Source organism: Brassica rapa, chromosome A06, assembly GCF_000309985.2.
Source record: "Brassica rapa cultivar Chiifu-401-42 chromosome A06, CAAS_Brap_v3.01, whole genome shotgun sequence".
Classification (NCBI taxonomy): Eukaryota; Viridiplantae; Streptophyta; class Magnoliopsida; order Brassicales; family Brassicaceae; genus Brassica; species Brassica rapa.
Genome location: NC_024800.2, coordinates 26,274,253 through 26,291,760, shown reverse-complemented (window position 1 = coordinate 26,291,760; position 17,508 = coordinate 26,274,253). Strand labels below are relative to the sequence as shown.

Here is a 17,508-nt window from a genome sequence, read left to right as displayed (position 1 = left end):
ATATGAACAGTGGCACATAATTTTAGAAGTAACTGCACGGAAACAAAGAGATTGAAGTGGTAAAAAATTAGCATATTAATATAAAATGATACATGTTTGTAGTTTAAATATTTATTATTCAATAAGAGATCACCGACATTTTATGTTAATTTACCTAACATATATTTTTATAAAGCAAACATTTGAACATAATTAACCCGTAATATTTATTTTAATAGTTTGTTGAATTTATAAAATTAAAATTACAACATTTCTTTGATTTTTACTGAGCTACAATGAATTGTCCAGCAATAAATGATTAAATTCCAGCTACAATAAATATTAATTAAAGTAAATTCACCTTTGTATTCCGAAAAGAAAAAGCTCCATGATACATCCGTTGTAGTTTTATGGTCGAACTCAATTGAAGTGGTGATTGCTGAAAAGTAATTGATTCAACAAAAGAAACATTAATTAAGCAACAATATTAAGGAGTAAAAAATAGGTAAAACCTTTTCTGTCATGCCAAAACCTGATGCTTCCATTTGTCCCCTTTGACTGACTGAAAATTCGCTGCGTGTGAGTGTAGTCATGGCTTTCCACGAAATTTTTTTTTATTATGCTCCTTCACATCTCTCAAAACTATTGCTTCAAGAGTCTGTAAATCATTAGATTGAGAAAGTTTCTAAGTTATTGTAATAGTCAAAAATAGAATCTCTTCAAAATCAATGTACACGTATCTTGCCATAATTCTACTGTATCGATCTAAAATCTTGTCGATAATGGATTTCTAGATATTAATCCATGTGATAAATAATAAAAGCTTTGAATTGCTGCAAAAAAAAAGATCATGAACCCTAACCGTAGATATGAAAATGGATAATGGAGATTGATAAAAATAAGGGAAAAGAAAGCACAAAGTAAATCATTAGATCAGAGTTTATATAGGCAAAATAAACAGTTTGAAGTCATGATCATTTAACTATAAACGTGGATGTGATATTTTGAGAAAAAATAGGATAAAGTTGCTGAAAATTAGGGGTTGATGAGAAATTTATTTTAATCAATTTTTTCTTAAAACATTTTCTACATGTCAAATTCTGATTTGTTAGGTGACTTGTGCTTTAGTATATAAGGAATTCGTCGTTTATATATTGTAAGCAAAAATCATCTATTAACTATGGTTGATTTTAGATTAGGAAAGTTTTGGATTATAGTATTAGGAAAGGTATGATTTGGATTATTAGGAAAGTTTTGGATTATAGTAAATATTAAATATTGAAAATATAACTCATATATTGAACAATTTTTGGGATTGTGGTTTTATTTTTCGAAAGTCTTTATGTTGACTACTGTCTGGTTTTAAGTTACTTTTAAAAGTGAATCTACCGATAATATTTTTATAAATTCGGTATATCTTCAAAAAAAAAAAACACAATAGTCTACAACGATGATAATGCCATCATCATCAACATTGACGGTGATTCGAGCCGTTGCCATCGAGGGATTAGCTAACCTCGTTAACGAGGATCGAATATAGAGATGTCCTTGTCAACACCAAGGTTCAGATTGCCTAGGAATGTGCAGTCGTCGACATTAAGGACCCCAACAGTGTCGAGATTGACTAGTAATGTGCAGACGTCGACACCAAGAACCGTACCAGCCTCAAGATTGACTATGAATGTGTAGACGTCAACAACAAGGACCGTAGCAGCTTTAACACCAACGAGCAATGTGCAGACGTCGACACCAAGGACCACACCAGTGTCGAGATTAACCAGGAATGTGCAGACATCGACACCAAGGACCGTACCAGCTTCGAGATTGAATAGGAATGTGCAGACGTCGACATTAAGGACCGCACCAGCGTCGAGATTGGCTAGTGATGTGCAGACGCGACACCAAGGACCGCCACCAGTGTTGAGATTGGCTAGTGATGTGCAGACGTTGACACCAAGGACCGTTCCAGCGACAAGATTGGCTGGTGATGTGCAAACGTCGACACCAAGGACCGTACCAGCATCAATCACACCAAGGACCGCACCAGCCTCGATACAGACAAGGAATGTGCAGACATCGATCGTCAGGACTGAGGAATATACAGATATCGACACCAAGGACTGCACCAGCTTCAGGACTAACGAGGAATGTACAGACATCGACACCAAGGACCTCACCAGCGTCGAGATTGGAGAGTAATGTGCAGACGTCAACACCAAGAACAGTACCAGTCTCATCATTGATTACCTATGTGCAGACATTGACGAGAAGGGTGCGAGTATCGAGCAACAGAATTGTGCTAGCATCAACATTTACGTCCACTGTACATGGGAGGAGGCCAGCCTCGAGATGGACGGTGGAGACATTGCCACGAGTAGTGATCTCGGAGAACGAAGGAGAGTGTTCCATATGTTTAGAGGAATGGTCGGATGGTGAGATGGCAGCAGAGTTGCCATGTGAGCACAAATATCACTTCCGGTGTGTAAAGAAGTGTTTGATGATTAACTCCACGTGTCCTCAATGCAGATACGAGTTGCATCTTTAAAGGTGAAAGAAGTGGTAATTGATGACGACTCTAGTGATTCTCATTCAGAGGAGAATTTTTCCAAATTTTGTAATTGTATTTTGCTTTTCTTTTTTTTCTCATAGAGAGATGAATTTTTTTTTTGTAGCCCAAACATTTCCGCAATCTAATATTCGTAACAAAAACTCTATACAAGCTCAAGTGAAGCGTCATGTAATAATATCTCAAGTCCAAAACTTTTGCAATTCAACACTCAAAATCTCAGTAAAGAGAGCATAAAAAGCTTAATATAGAGTTCTGCACTTGAGTTTGTACACATCTTCCAACATCCGTAGACAACTACAACATAGTTCTCAAATACATTCCTCCATGATCTCACTAAACATTTCCCTAAGTCAATACTAGCTCAAGTGAAGTGTCTCAAAGTGCAAAAGAGAACACAAAACAAGCTCAACACACACACAAAGAACGAAACCCTTTTACAATCTCCTTTCAACAGACCTAAGACGAAGCTCCACAAGCCAAAGGTTAAACTGCCCATCACTAACCTTCAACATCTCCGACAAGGGCATCAAGATCCCGTGCTCCTTAAGCAACCTATGCCTCGGCTTAATCTTCCTCTCCAAGCTAAAAGAAAAGTACTGAGGAAACCTCTTCAGCTCCTTGACATCTCCACGCATCTCCTCCATAAAGAACTCAACTTTCGGAGCCAAATTGTTCTCCACGCTGTACGTCAACAACGCCGGAGACCTCACCACCATCTTCGCCACCTCATCCCTCGTAAACCCCAACCCTTCCTCAAGAAACTCGATTTTAGGGATTAGAGTTCGCTCCACGCTCGAAACCAGCAAAACAGTGTTCCGCGAGGTAACAGTGTCGCGCCCCACGAAGCCTAGGGTTTTGAGGAAGGCCAAGGCGGGACGGAGCTGGAAGTCCACGGAGGAGATGAGGAGGCGAGGGCAGCGGGTTATCGACTTCGGGATGTCTTCGTCGGAGAGGTAGATCTCGTCGGATAAGAAGCGAAGCACGGGTAAGATGTCGGATTCGGGGTCGGAGGTTAGCAGATCGGGGAACATGTCGAGGATCCGGCCGACGGCGGGTCTCGAGAGACCGGTTGAGGAGAGGAGGGTTTCGACGGAGACGACGGTGGAGATTGGGGCGGCGCGGAGAGAGGGGTTTACTCGGAGGGCTTTGTGAGGGTCGACGTTGAGGTCCTGGAGGTAGATGAGCTTTTCTCGGAAGAGAAGGCCGGTGTCGGAAGTTTCTCCGGCGAAACATCGGGTTCTCACGGCGGAGATAAACGGCGGCGGGAGAAGACAGCACCGTGCAAACATCATCAGCGAAAAAGGTTCAATTTTTTTGCAGTTAGAGCTGAGTGGATAAACGATGGAGTAAGGGTAAAATGGTAATAACGATAGATAACATTTCGAAACGACGTCGTTGTGCTCTAGAGATTTTTAATTTATTCCTTCTAGAAGCTTAGTAGATAAACTAGGATAAAGGGTAAAATGTACCCGAACGGGTCATATATTTTTTATATCTGAAATAACTGAGCTGAGAATCGAACAGGTACCCGAATATATAAAAATATTAATTTTATATACATATAATATAACTAAATATATATTTTTCAATTTAAAAATCTGTTAAAATTATCTAAAAATAATTGGTGATAACTAAATTATTATTATTATTATTATGTTGTCCAAAAAAAAAAAACTAAATTATTATAAAATATCTGAAATATCTAAAGTAATCCGAAATATTCAAAATTCTTGTCTAAATCATCCTAATTATTTGATATTTTACCTTAAATAACTGATATTTATCTGAATTACTCGAGCTACCGGAACGAACTAAAACTAAATGATAACCAAATATTTTCTGGATACTTTCCGGATCCTAGTTTTTCTATCTGAACCGAACTGAACCCGAAACTATCCGAACCGAACTAAACCAAAAATAGATCAAATAGTAAATAGAATAATGGATCATGTAGCTTTACTTGAACTATCTGAAGCTCGAAATAACCGAACCGATCGATACCCTAAATGCTCAGATCCAGCTGGAGTAGATAAACGCTGGGTTAAGGGTAAAATGGTAATAGAGTTTTTTTAAAAAAATTGATTAATAATCAATCTCTGTGTTCGTCTTCTTGTTTGTCCAATGGGATCCCTATTCTCAAGGAGCTCTATCAGAAGAGCCTTAATTTACGGAGTCTCATGTAAACCGCATTCGTCTTCTTCTCTGTCTCTCTTTCTACCTCTGCTTTTCATTCTTCCTTCTTTTTTTTCTTCTCCTTCTTCTTCTTCTCTAAAGAGCTCCCTTTTAATACCTCCCCTCATGGTTAGTATCCGCTTGGCGTTTAAATTTGCTTCTTTAGGTAACTTTCCCCTTTCCTTTTTCCTCGCCCATTCAGATTCCCGATTAGGGTTTTCCAAAACGTTTCTAAAGGTCGCATTTTTTTTCTTCTTTGTCCAATTGGGTGATTCGTTGAATGTGTGTGTGTTTTGTTTTGTTTTGGTTGGAACAGGATGGGAAGGGTGAAATTGAAGATAAAGAAGTTAGAGAACACAGCAGGGCGCCAAGCCACGTTTGCTAAAAGGAAAAATGGGATCTTGAAAAAGGCTAGCGAGCTTTCTGTTCTTTGCGACATTGATCTTGTTCTTCTTATGTTCTCTCCTACTGGTAAACCTTCCTTATGTTGCGCTCAACGAAGGTAACTGATTGTTCTCTAGAACATAATGTCTCTATTGGGTTTGTGTTCTGATTTGCTGTGGGTTTTTTTTTATTATTGTTTCAGTAGCATTGAAGAGGTGATTGCAAAGTTTTCTCAAGTAACACCGGAGGAAAGAGCAAAAAGGTTTGGCTGATTCTTTTTGAGATTCTTTTCGATATGTTTCTTTCCGCTTTGTTCACTTGTTTGGTTTTGAATACAGGAAGATCGAGGGTCTTGAAGTAAGTTGTTTCACACAATCAAAACAAAACTCTTAATTTGATTTTGATTCTGAGAAGCTTGTTTGTTTGTTTGGTCCCTGATTCAAATTGTTTTGTCTTTTGAAAGCTCAGACCTTGAAGAAAACTTTCCAAAAGTTGGATCACCATGTAAATATACGAGATTTTATATCCTCTAGGTGAGTAGGAGAAATAAACATTTCATTAACAAAATCATTAGCTTCATAATCTCTAACATGATTTTTTTTTAACTTTCTTCTCTTTGTTTTGTTTGCTTTTTCTTTCTATGGTTCCAGTAATCCAACAACCGAGGTATTATTCATTATAAGACTCTATTTTTTTTTTCTCTTTTTCTACCGTTTATGAGATTTTGCCAAAGCCTAGAATTTTTCTAAAACCGTATTTGTTTCAGGACTTGAGTACTCGAGCAAGGATTCTGCAAGATCGAATTTCTGAAATACATGGAAGATTACGGTAAAAAAAAAGAAGATATTTCTGAAGTTGATGTTCCTACGTTGTTTTCATACTTGTTTGTGTAATGTTCTGCAGTTATTGGACAGAGCCTGATAAGATAAACAACGTTGAAGACTTGGGACAGCTCGAAATCTCGATCAGGCAATCCCTTGATCAGTTGCGTGCGCATAAAGTAATCCTTTGTTTTAGAAACCTTTTCAACTTCACTTTATTTGCAGAAAAGGAAAATTCAAAAACTTTTTTTTTTTTGGTTGATAGGAACATTTTGGACAGCAGCAACACGCAATGCAAATCGAAAACGCAAACTTTGTTAAAGATTGGTCAACCAGCTTGGTAATTTACTCATAATGATTTCTTCTTTGCTTCCTCATTCAGAACAATCTGAATCTCAAATCTCTGACTTATAAAACTTTCAGTTGCAAGATGGGATTCAGATTCCTTTGGAACAACAGCTTCAATCTATGCCATGGATTCTTAATACCAACACTACCAACATTGTCACTGAGGAACACAACTCAATCCCACAGAGGTTAGTGAAAAAAAACTCTCACTTCTTTCTTTCTAACTCTGAATCATATCTTAACCAAAAAAAAAAATAATTGTGTATACTCTAAAGGGAAGTTGAGTGCTCAGCGAGTTCTTCATTTGGGAGCTATCCTGGATACTTTGGGACAGGGAAGTCTCCAGAGATTACGATTTCAGGTCAAGAAACAAGCTTTCTTGATGAGTTAACCAACGGACATTTGAAACCACAAACAATTACTCAGCAGCAGTTCACTGATAATAGCGTTATCCCATACATTCCCAGTCTGCAGAACGATCTGAATCATCACCAAACCTTGCCTCTTCCTCTTCCTCATCCTCCTCCGGTTTTTAACTTTCCAATGAACCAGAGAGAGTACCATATGAATGGATTCTTCGAAGCACCGCCACCTGGATCTTCTGCTTACAACAACACTGCGAACCAGGCAAGGTTTGGTTCTAACAGCAGCTCCTTGCCTTGCTCTATCTCCATGTTGGACGAATACTTGTTTTCACAGGTAAAAGATACAATCTTCTCTTTTTCGAACACTCATCAAAATCTAGACTTTTGCAGTGATTCAAGATGGGTTTTTAGTTTTAACATGATTTGATATTTGTTTTGACGTTCTTTTTATAGATGCAGCAACCGAACTGAGAGAGAGAGAGAGATTTGATGAATGATGATGATACAACATCTTGTTGAAGAAGTCTCCAATGTTTTTTTTCAGATACAGCAAGAAGAAAAAGGTTCTGCAGAGTTCTTAAGTTGGTTCCAAGAAGAAGCAAAACCAGTGGTGTGAATGCTGCTGGTAGATTGCAACAATACGTGATTATTAATTTCTATACATAATTTCTCCATCGGATGAGAGAATCTGGGATTTTTGATGAAAAAAAGACAGAGAGGTTTCCCCATTTTTTTTTGTGTTTCCGGCAGATATGTTTAGTGTTGTCTTTGGAGGCTGTCAAAGTAACGCCATGACGGCCAGAGATGAGAGAAAAATCTCTCTCCTTCCCTTCCTACAAAACTGTAGTTTTTGTGTCTTCTTTTTTTGTTTTTTCTACCATTCATTCTTTGTAAAACAAAACAAAAACGATGTTTATTATTTCAGTTAAAAACATAAAAAATACATTTACATGTATATATAGCTTCTTGTCTTGAGAGCATTGCTTCTTTTGTGGTGTTGGTTTCTTTTCGTTATGCAGGGATTAAATAAGAGCGGTTACTCTGTCTTGGAGTTCAAGTCTTGGTGGTCGCACTGGAGGTTATCTTGTCTTGTTATAATAGGAGCAATCAGGTGCTCGTTAGCTTCGTGTATTGAGTAGAGGAGGTTGCCTCCTGTAGTTGGTGAAAGTTTATGTATTCTACATTGATTTACAGCGTACATAGGAGGACCCAATTTAAGTTACAGCTAAGAGATCTCCAAAACTGGAGAGAATAAATGCAAAAGAAATATATACGAGAAGACTAAATCAAGCAAGAATATTAGCATATTCTTTCATCCTCCCGTAGTAAGATAGTTGGTACAGCAGACGGTCAAAATGGATTTAAAGTCTATAAACAGCGATGTTGGAAGTCTCTTAGTGAATATATCAGCATATTGTAGAGATGCGGGAACATGAAGAACCTTCACTTGTTCCATTGCCATTTTTTTCCCTGAATATGCTTCGTACGTTGATAAATACACTGAGCTTATGTCCTCACAAAACACCAACGTTGATGTACTTAGAGGACAGTGTAGCTCAAGCAATGGGTTACACAAGAAGCAAATCTCAACAACTGCATTTGCTATTCCCTTGTACTCCGCTGGACCTCGATGCTGTTTGTTGACGCTTTGACGACCATGAGATCAGATTGTCACCGAGGTAAACATCATAGCCGGATGTAGACCGTCGTGTATCACGGCACCTGGCCAGTCCACATCGGAGTATGCCGTGAGTGTTGTGAATTTTGATTTGAAAATTTGCAGACCATGTGAGCTTGTTCCTTGAATGTATCTGATGATGCGGCAAAGTGCACTCATGCATGTGACGTTCTCGAAGGTCGTGCATTAACAAACAGATTTGTTATACGGCGGACGAGTGGAAGTGATGTATTGAAGTAGAGATATATATGATGCAAACTGAGCATTTTAAGTGCGGGGCGCATGTTTCAAACTGTAGATGCCCATGTCTAATTGGCATAGTGTATTTATGTTATTCCGTACGAACAAAAAAGTGCAAGAACATGAAGTTTTTTTTTTTTTTTGAATTATACAGAAATATCCTGACTCCACAGAAGTGATCCAGACTAGTCACGTGTTGCCATGTGCGGTCATCTGTCAGCGACAGATGCAGAAATGTTAATTTACTAGTGGCCTTTAAGTTTCTATCTCTCATATGCAAGTTCACGGGTTTTGGCTAGTAGTTTTTAAGGAGCAAATATATGTTTTTTGAAATAATATGGTGTTTATATAGGAAAGAACTAAACCCCAACTTTTGTGGAAACAACTTTGTTAAAGCCCAAATTTTGGATACAAATAATGGCCCATGTTTTAAAAAGCTTGTAAATATAAAGAGCTCGATCTCAGTTCTCCAACGAACTTCTCGCTCGGTAACAGTCACAGACGAACACACACCATCCCTCCGATCATTCTCGGGTCTCTCTCTTGTCTTCTCCCATAGACTCCCTTCAAATCAATCTGTGTACAGATGGAGAGGACGACGACACAGCAACAGCAGGCTCCACCGGTAGCTGAGGAGCTGAATCTTGACTACGTAAAGAGACAAACGCAGAGCTTACAGGAGGCCATATCTCGAATCCTTGAAGACTTCGAAGCTTATTCCCAAACCAACACTACTCCCAAATGGTCCCATCCTCAAGACTCCACAACACATTTGGTTTCCTTCTGAGCTTTTTTATCTTTTCTTTCTTGTCAGTCAAGAAACAAGATTGTGTATTTGCAGGAAGGACATTCTAGGGCGATACAAGATGATAAATCTCGACCTCTTTATCCTTGTGGAAGAAGTCAAACAAGTTTCCAAGGCCCTTGTTGTGTTTCCGAAGAACGTGAACGCTGAGAATGCTTCAAGTATGATCGATGATCCTTTCTAATGGATGCTTTTTGCTCACGAAACTGATTGAAACTTTGTTTTGTGTGATGTTCAGTTTTACCGGTTATGTTGGCTTCAAAGTTACTCCCCGAGATGGAAACTGATAACAATGTCAAGATTGATCAGTTGCTTCAAGATGTTCAGAGTTTGCCTATACCTATGCAAATCGAAACCCTAAAGGTGTGAGAGTTTGTGCGTGCGTATATCTCTTTGTGTTTAGGAGTTTTTACTGAAGATTGTTTCGTTTTTTTTACTAGGAGAGGATTGGCAAGATTGCAGAAGCTTGTGAAAATGCAGGGAAAGTGTTAGCTGATGCTCGTAAAGCTTATGGATTGGCCCCCCAACGAGGAGGTCCTTCTATGCTTCCTACTACTATGGATAAAGCTCAAGCTGCAAAGATTCGGGAGCAGGAGAACATGCTACGTGCAGCTGTAAACGAGGGTGAAGGTAAGGGAGATTCAGTTTTTAACATGTACTGAAACATTTGCTTAAGTAAGACGCTAGGTTTTTGATTTTGCTAAATTCGATACTTGTGGCTCAAGGACTAAGATTGCCTCCAGAGCAGAGACAGATCACCACTGCACTTCCACCGCATATGGTAGATGCGCTATTCGTCAACGATGGAGGTATAAGACCTAACAAGCTAGACTCCATCCTTGTTCTTTCTTTCGTTCTTTAACGATTATCTAACTATCTTCCCTTGCATGCCGTTTCTTGCAGTGTTTAACAGCAGCGGAATGATGCAAACACACCAGTCTCAGTCTCAGCAACCAGAACAGCAGCAGCACCAACAACAAGGAGGCTATGGAAATAAGTAGACCAATCAGTAGAATCTACAGCCTAACCCTCAATAAAAATAGTCCCATTGTATGACTTGGGCTTTTAATGGGCCTCATTTTTTTGCAACTGTATGGTTTAAACGTTAGCCTAAAGGGTCTCGTCCATTCTTACTATGATGATAGCCTAATGGGTCTGGTCCATTCTTACTATGATAATATTGTTGATATAACACCCGACCACTTGGTTTTGTTCTGTACTTCCCCCTATTTTGTAACTCTTGTTTCTCACAACGTGCGGCCTGAAACACGAAGCAGAGATCGGACGGTGTAGGATCGGTTTAGTACTGACGGACTCTCTGGTGTTCGGCACGTATTAGTGACGTCGCAATCTCGACGCCGTTGATGGGTACACGACAAAACGTAAACGCGTTTTTTGTTGTACACGGGACTCGATAACAGCGACGTGTCCATCAAGTTTATTTACCTGTTTGTTTCCAAACTCTGAACAGAGGGCTCAAAAACAGCGACTCGGAAGTTTATTGAATTTTTCTGACAATTTGTTTTCTTCTTCTCAACTCAATTTTATTTAGAAATAATGCATTTTTTGTTCTTTTCTTATTTTTGGCGTAATTTAATTTTGATGTACTTAGGTTTGGCATCATATATATGTAGAACATTGAATTTGAATTGCGCTTTTAGTTTTATTTGAATCAAATATACTTTAGAATTGTCTAATTCTACGTTCAAAGACAAAACGAAAAATAAATTATTGTGTGAAAGTTAACATTATACAAAAAAGTAATATACGTACCATGTGATAATATGATAAAGGCAGCCTATAAGAGTTGATTAGTAAGCATTATTAATCCTCAACACAAATAACTAGAAAACTAGTTCTACTGATGGAATAATGATGAAGATGAGATTGGCCAAACGAATTAAATGCTAACACCAAGAAGTCTCCGATGATGAGAAATCTGACAAATGGAGGAGAAGTGCAGATTCTCTTGTCTCTCTTCTTCTCTATAAAAATACAGCTATATTGTCATGAAGTAAATGCAACACACAGATAAAAAGCTTGGAAATGAAACGGACAGATAGATAAAGGAGACAAAGCAGAAGTTATGAAAAATGTCTCTTTAGCTTAAAACGTTTTGTAGATTCGAGCATGGATTACAGCCTTGCAGCTTCCTGCACCGTCCTTTCATTCATAACACGACACATTTATAGTAACAGTACATGCGCATATTAATGAACTTTTTCTACGTGTTTACGTTTTCAAAAATATTAAATCATGATTCTTTTGTTGCCATAAAATTAAGGATATTTTAAACATTCTAAATAAATTTATAATATTATCAAAATTTATATTATATTTTAAATATAAACATTTGTGGAGTAAAACCGCCATATTTCTTATATATCAATTTTTTGAATAATTAGAAGTGTATATATTGACCCCAAAAAAAAATAAAAATAGAAGTGTATATACATATCAAGTCCAGACAATATTAAATTAACTTTTCTTTTTTTTTGGTCAAAAAATTAACTTTTCTTTATAGTGAAGACTTTTACCAACATGATTTGATTCTATGACCTTTTAGACTTTTGCTAAATGATCTAAGAATTTTAGTCATTAATTAGATCGATTTATGATAAATTTCTATTATTTTGTTAGTCATCATTCCCATTTTTGTAATAATATGCATCCAACTAACTAATACGAATCGTTTGGGTGCATAAACTTGGCTACTTTTTTCCATAATATATATCTACATTTGAAGAAACAGGTTAAAAATGTGAATACTAGTAAGTAGTAACGGATGTTATTTTTCTTTAGATGCATTTTATAACGTGGACAGATGATTAGAGAAATAATAAGAAAAATACTGTATAGAAATTCAACTTAGTTTTATGTTGATGCAAATTTTACGTTGATGTGAACCACTCATTGTCGTTTGAAATTATATACTATTATACTCCAGAGTCCAGAAGCCATTTCCTAGCTACTGAGCGAGTCTAATTACATTCATGATAGTATATGAAGAAAAGGACATTCTTGACATCACACTATTACAAGTAGGTGATCACTCTGTTTATTTTTAAGTGGGATACTTAGAAGTTTTTGTAGCATTGTTGCTGTGAATGTTCACAATCACATGGTGTATTATATTATTATCCATTGGAGTGCTATTTCAGTCTTTTGATTCACTTTCCTACATTATTACTCACCGAACTTTCTAGAGTTTAAGAATTAACGTTCTCTAACAGGAAAGCGTTTAAGTTTTAGAAAATGATATCACATGAACAACATAAAGTTCAGACTTGGTAACATTAACATTTATCAAGCCCATAAGTATGCTGATTAACCAGCCCTTACATTACAACTTCAAAGCAACAACAAAACACAACCCAAAAGAAATAAAAAAGACACATGGCGGGTGGTGAAGTTCCTCCTCTGCCCCTACCCACTTCTGCTTTTCAAACCAAAAGACAGAAGGTAAAAAAAAAGTAGATAAAAACAAAGGAAGCCATTACATAGAGGTCCCTTTGCTAAAAGACGCACACACCACACTACTCACTACTTACTATAGTCTATAGTATAACCCTAGTTCTTAAAATGACCAAAAGAGCCCTTGTAAAACAAGCCCTTCTGACCATTTTACCCTTAGAGTTGAAAGAAGAAGTTTAATGGCTCTCCAATTAAAACCCTAACAGAGCCTTAAACCCTCTTTCTCTCCTCCACCCTCAGACACTAAACAAACCCTAAACTATATAACCGAACTTCTGACACAACTTCTAACGGAATTGACGGCCGGTGAAGGTTTGTCCGAAAGACCAACTAGCAGGAGCAACGTTATTGGAGACAACGGTTTGACCATCACTAGCAGTAACCTTAAAAGACAATGCTTGACCATTAAGAAGATTGTTGCTTTGCCAGTTTTGCCCCCAGTTCCTCGACATTGGCTGCCACTTTGTTCTTGAACCTTTAACCGCCATAGAGCGAACATCTCCAGCACCGCCGACATTAGTAACTAAGACAAGGTTGAAGTAAGAGTGGCCATTGATTGTAAACCTTATACCTCCCCTTCTCTTACACGGAACCCTACAAATTAAATTATATAAACACAAAGTTAAGAAACAGTACATAAAGATAGAAACTTTACAACAGTTTAAAAGAAAGTGTTACCTTCTGTAAGAAACAGGGACAACACCAGCTTTGTAATGAGCAATGCGTTGGAAGATAGGCTGAGAGAGATCAAAGTGGTGAAGCGGAGGGTTACACCAACCACCTGCGGTATTAGGCAGAGCGTTGTTGGGAGGACAGAAGTTGGTGGCTGTAACGACAATAGCACCAGGTAAACACCACGCGCCGTCGCTCTGGCACCTGATCTCGAAACACGCGCCGCAGCTAAGGCCGTTGTTGAACAGTGCGGTGCTTAACGCCGCCGTGTTGGTTCCGTAACCTTGGCTGTAAAGGTTCCCGTACCCACAAGCGCCACCTAGAGAACAAGAAATGGTGAGGCATTTCATCAAAACATATTGAATGTGTTGTTTAAGAGTTGTTGAAACATACCCATTGTTCCAGAAGCATCACTTCCACCGTAGAAAGTGGCATGAGCATTGACCCACCCAGCGTCGTATCCATGAACAGAGGATGCCATTGCAGCAAAACCCAACAGGAAAATCCCCAAAAGACTCATTTTCCCCCTGCAGTTGTTTAAATATCAAGCAAAATTAGTACAAGTCATTACTAGCAAGAAGTAACGAAAACAGTTAGAATTAAAGAGAGAGACAGAGAGAGAGATGTTTACATGAACATTCTGTTTGAGAAAGTGCAGAGCTTTTTGGAGAGTGGGAAAATGGAATGTGAAGTGAAGGAGAGAGAGGTAGTTGCTTTGATGGGAGTGAAGAAGAAGGTTGATGGTTGGAGTGGCATTTATAGAATGTTTTGACCTTTCATTTACCACTTTAACCTTATTTACTGCTTTAACTTTCTTCAACTCTAATCCTAGTTTATTTTTTCTTGTTTTTTTACAAAAATATTTTTTTATCAACAAAAAATATTATTTTATTATATTTTTAAATTATACAAACACGAACAAGAATTTTTTAATGTTATACGTGTGATTTCAGAAGAATCTGTGAAGAAAATTTGGGTGTATTGTGAAGGTTTTGGGGACGTTTGCCTTGATGTTTTTTTGTGTTGTATCCGAATACATAATGAAGGTTGGTTACTTTAAATTTGGTAGTTATTGAGTCTATTAAATATCATTCAATGTTTTGTTAATTAAATTTGTTTGCTTGCTCATCTGTTCTACACGTACGTTCCACTACTGCATTTAATTACTTTTGCTTATCTACTAAATTTAAATTTCAAATTTTGACATACTTCAAAAAAATTTCACCAATGCTTAAGTTTTACAAAGTTCGATTCTACCACCAAAGCAACAAAAAGGTAGGATTCTTTTCTTTCGTGTGATGATTTCTACAGATGTATTTGAATTTTTTTTTTAAAGTTTGTAAAACCTAAAAGAAGCTGCAAACTTTTTGAAAGAAAATCACGAGCCTCACATAATAACTTTGGAGAGAGAGAGAGCACATGGGAGGAAACTTGCAGGCGGTTTTGATGGCTAGTAGAACTTTGGAAGCGTGTGACTCTTCTTCTGCAACTTTCTTCGTTTAGTATCTTTTTGGGCCATCTCTACTTTTTCTTCACTCTCTTTTAAAACAAGAAATGTTGTTAAATCAATAAACTTTATTTTATTTCGGGTGAAAGCAATAATGTATTAAGGTTCTTTGTGTCACAAATATCGGTCAAGAAACACAATCACTTTTCCACTTAACAAAAACAAAAACCAAAATGTACGATTTTCTCGCATGTGTGAGAGTGGAATACATCTTGTAGAGGTAACAATTATTTTTTGAATTCAAGAAGTTCTGGATTGAAACCTATAGTTTTTTTCGACCATGGACAAAAATCAGTTGTTAAATTTCTTCTACGTAATTGCTCAGAATCAAATTTGTAGAGACAATGTTTTGAAAACAAGACCAGACATTGACTCGGCATTGTAGCCAAGTCAATGGTCGGACCGTTCAACTGATTCAACCGAATTTTAAATTTTAATTTAATTGTAAACTAAATAACTATTTATATATGCATAACTATAAAATTATTGTTTATAAACTTTATATCATTGTTAGAATCTAAAATGATACGAAAATAAAAATGAAAACTTACAAAATAATATAAAAATATAATGAAAACTAATTTATTTTGATAGTTAATAAAAACAATATGAGTTTTTTATGTGATTTTTAAATGTGCAATTTATTTATTTATTCTTAACTTGAATTCGAGAAATCTGAGTTTTAATATCAAACTAGGTTAATGGTTTTAGCGAGTTTGATCGGTTTTTAATTGAGGTTATCAGTTTAACTTAAATTCGGGTTTTCACACAATCCATAACCAGTTAGAAGAGCGAGTCACGGTCCGATCTGATTTCAAAACACTGCTGGAAAAAAATACTTTAAAAAATAAGTGAAGCTTTTGCACTCCTTCTTTTTTCTAAGTAAAAAATATATTGATTTGGACCATGAAATATATGAAGATTCTATATATTTGAATGTAGTGATTGCAATATATTTTTTTAATCGGTGAAAATAGTATTTATGTCAGTAAAATAATGTATTCCCTCCGTTTCTATATAAATGATGTTTTATGTATTTTTTGATGTTTCAAAATAGATGATGTTTTCATATACCAATGTACTCCCTCCGTTCCTAAAAGATGTATGTTTTGGAAAAAAAAATGTTTCAAAAAGATACATTTTTTACTTTTTCAATGTATGATTTTGTGAAAAATTGTACGTTTCAAAAAAATTAATGGTGTTTATTAAATTTCTATTGGCTAAAAGTTATGAAAAATTGTTATTCACAAAAAACAATGCATATTTAATAAATTTTCTTAATACATATGAAAAGTCTAGAATATGCATATTTAAAAACATAGGGAGTATTTTTTAACTTTATCAAAATCTGTGTAGCCAATAATATTACGTAATCTGTTTTATGATTGGTTGAATAACTTTTATATTATATTTTAATAATATTTTTAAGATAAAAAATAAGTTTTTTAATAGTTATGCACAATCTTAAAACTTCATGTATTTTAAAACAAAGAGTATTATGTACATAATTAATGGTGTTTAGTTTAGCATTTATGTAGTTGAAAATCATTGTTTTTGAACAAAAAAAAATATAGCCTTCGTCTTTACGTGAATTCATGTACTCCAATTTTTCCATTTTGATAAATAAAAATGTGGGAAAACTTTTACTTTTTACCATTTTCAATTACTATAATTATGTTTTTTTGCTTTTAATTATGTTTTTGTTGCCTCTTATCCCCTTAATTCATTTGTTAGTCCTAACATTCACTAGTCATACCCATAAATTATAATTAAATATTTTATATGCCAGTTAATTTCTTGTAGATAATCAGCATTTAAACAAACAAAACAATTACTACATATATAAGAGAATCTGCAAATTTTATTTACATGTAGGCAATTAACTAGGCATCTTTTTTTTTTTCAGGCGAAAGTGATCTTTATTCCACAATGGTCTAAGCCAAGGAAGAGCCTTTCTTTACAAAGAAACATATAGGAGACAAAGTAACTTCACCATTTTAGTAGAAAATCAACATGGTAATAAGCTAAAGGCAGCAACTTGGAAGAAGAGATAGATACATAGAATCTAAAAAATCCTACATGTATTAATGATCTTCATACACTTTCTCTGTTCGTTTGATTCTTCGTATGTAAATGAAAACAAAACAAAAACACTTGAATTTTTGACATGTATCAGCTTTTTGATATGTTACACAGACGCACAAATCATCTGACAACTGAAGATTGCGATCGCTTAAACCATAAACCCTGAAAGAACCCTTCACATCAAAATATAAAATTACAGCGGCAATCAACTAGGCATCTATGAACTCTATTTTTAGTACCTTTTACAAAAAGGAAATTATTGTTACTGTCATTCTGTAGCATATTATCAAGATATAAATAAATAATACCAGTAGTAGATTCGAAAAACAAGTCTTCAGTTCTAACCAGCTAGGTATGGTCTTCAGATTCGAGAATAATTGACACCTATTGCATAAAAGCATGCACATTA

General features: G+C 36.1%; 4 protein-coding genes across 8 annotated transcripts; 2 read left to right on the top strand and 2 right to left on the bottom strand.

The window, feature by feature from the left end:
• Positions 1-2,737: 2,737 nt before the first annotated feature.
• LOC103875451 (transcription termination factor MTEF1, chloroplastic) lies at positions 2,738-3,920 on the bottom strand. Its single transcript, XM_009153973.3, has one exon. The coding sequence runs from the start codon at positions 3,838-3,840 to the stop codon at positions 2,983-2,985; it is 858 nt and encodes a 285-aa protein (XP_009152221.1). The 5' UTR covers positions 3,841-3,920; the 3' UTR covers positions 2,738-2,982.
• A 299-nt stretch (positions 3,921-4,219) lies between these two features.
• Positions 4,220-7,593, top strand: LOC103875450 (agamous-like MADS-box protein AGL30). Of its 5 annotated transcripts, none has more exons than XM_033274001.1 (12): positions 4,220-4,886; positions 5,037-5,222; positions 5,310-5,366; positions 5,443-5,461; positions 5,573-5,631; positions 5,749-5,770; positions 5,871-5,932; positions 6,008-6,104; positions 6,191-6,265; positions 6,349-6,461; positions 6,549-6,972; positions 7,183-7,593. In XM_033274001.1, exons 2-12 carry the CDS (start codon positions 5,038-5,040, stop codon positions 7,252-7,254), a joined length of 1,185 nt encoding a protein of 394 aa, XP_033129892.1. In that variant the 5' UTR covers positions 4,220-4,886; position 5,037; the 3' UTR covers positions 7,255-7,593. The 5 variants fall into 5 exon arrangements, with proteins under 5 accessions (XP_033129892.1, XP_018515464.1, XP_009152217.1 ...); XM_018659948.2 differs by having other exon boundaries at positions 4,221-4,886; positions 5,573-5,637; positions 5,755-5,770; XM_009153969.3 differs by having other exon boundaries at positions 4,232-4,886; positions 5,307-5,366.
• Positions 7,594-7,837: 244 nt separating this feature from the next.
• LOC103827840 (mediator of RNA polymerase II transcription subunit 8) lies at positions 7,838-12,824 on the top strand. Its single transcript, XM_009103402.3, has 6 exons — positions 7,838-9,300; positions 9,398-9,522; positions 9,600-9,724; positions 9,802-9,991; positions 10,087-10,170; positions 10,265-12,824. The coding sequence occupies exons 1-6, from the start codon at positions 9,143-9,145 to the stop codon at positions 10,360-10,362; spliced, it is 780 nt and encodes a 259-aa protein (XP_009101650.1). The 5' UTR covers positions 7,838-9,142; the 3' UTR covers positions 10,363-12,824.
• A 298-nt stretch (positions 12,825-13,122) lies between these two features.
• On the bottom strand, positions 13,123-14,146 carry EXPA15 (expansin-A15-like). The gene is made up of 4 exons (NM_001301978.1): positions 14,139-14,146; positions 13,901-14,034; positions 13,514-13,826; positions 13,123-13,429 (listed from the first exon to the last, which is right to left on the bottom strand). The coding sequence occupies exons 1-4, from the start codon at positions 14,144-14,146 to the stop codon at positions 13,123-13,125; spliced, it is 762 nt and encodes a 253-aa protein (NP_001288907.1).
• Between the last annotated feature and the right edge of the window lie 3,362 nt (positions 14,147-17,508).

Coding starts and splice junctions, on each gene's coding strand:
- LOC103875451 (XM_009153973.3), bottom strand. CDS start 3,840: ATGATGTTTGCACGGTGCTGTCTTCTCCCGCCGCCGTTTATCTCCGCC.
- LOC103875450 (XM_009153969.3), top strand. CDS start 5,038: ATGGGAAGGGTGAAATTGAAGATAAAGAAGTTAGAGAACACAGCAGGG. Junction 6,105..6,190: donor ATCAGTTGCGTGCGCATAAA/GTAATCCTTTGT, acceptor TTTGGTTGATAG/GAACATTTTGGACAGCAGCA. Junction 6,462..6,548: donor CACAACTCAATCCCACAGAG/GTTAGTGAAAAA, acceptor TATACTCTAAAG/GGAAGTTGAGTGCTCAGCGA.
- LOC103827840 (XM_009103402.3), top strand. CDS start 9,143: ATGGAGAGGACGACGACACAGCAACAGCAGGCTCCACCGGTAGCTGAG. Junction 9,992..10,086: donor AGCTGTAAACGAGGGTGAAG/GTAAGGGAGATT, acceptor TTGTGGCTCAAG/GACTAAGATTGCCTCCAGAG. Junction 10,171..10,264: donor GCTATTCGTCAACGATGGAG/GTATAAGACCTA, acceptor CGTTTCTTGCAG/TGTTTAACAGCAGCGGAATG.
- EXPA15 (NM_001301978.1), bottom strand. Junction 13,827..13,900: donor TGATGCTTCTGGAACAATGG/GTATGTTTCAAC, acceptor CTTGTTCTCTAG/GTGGCGCTTGTGGGTACGGG. Junction 13,430..13,513: donor GTCCCTGTTTCTTACAGAAG/GTAACACTTTCT, acceptor TTTAATTTGTAG/GGTTCCGTGTAAGAGAAGGG.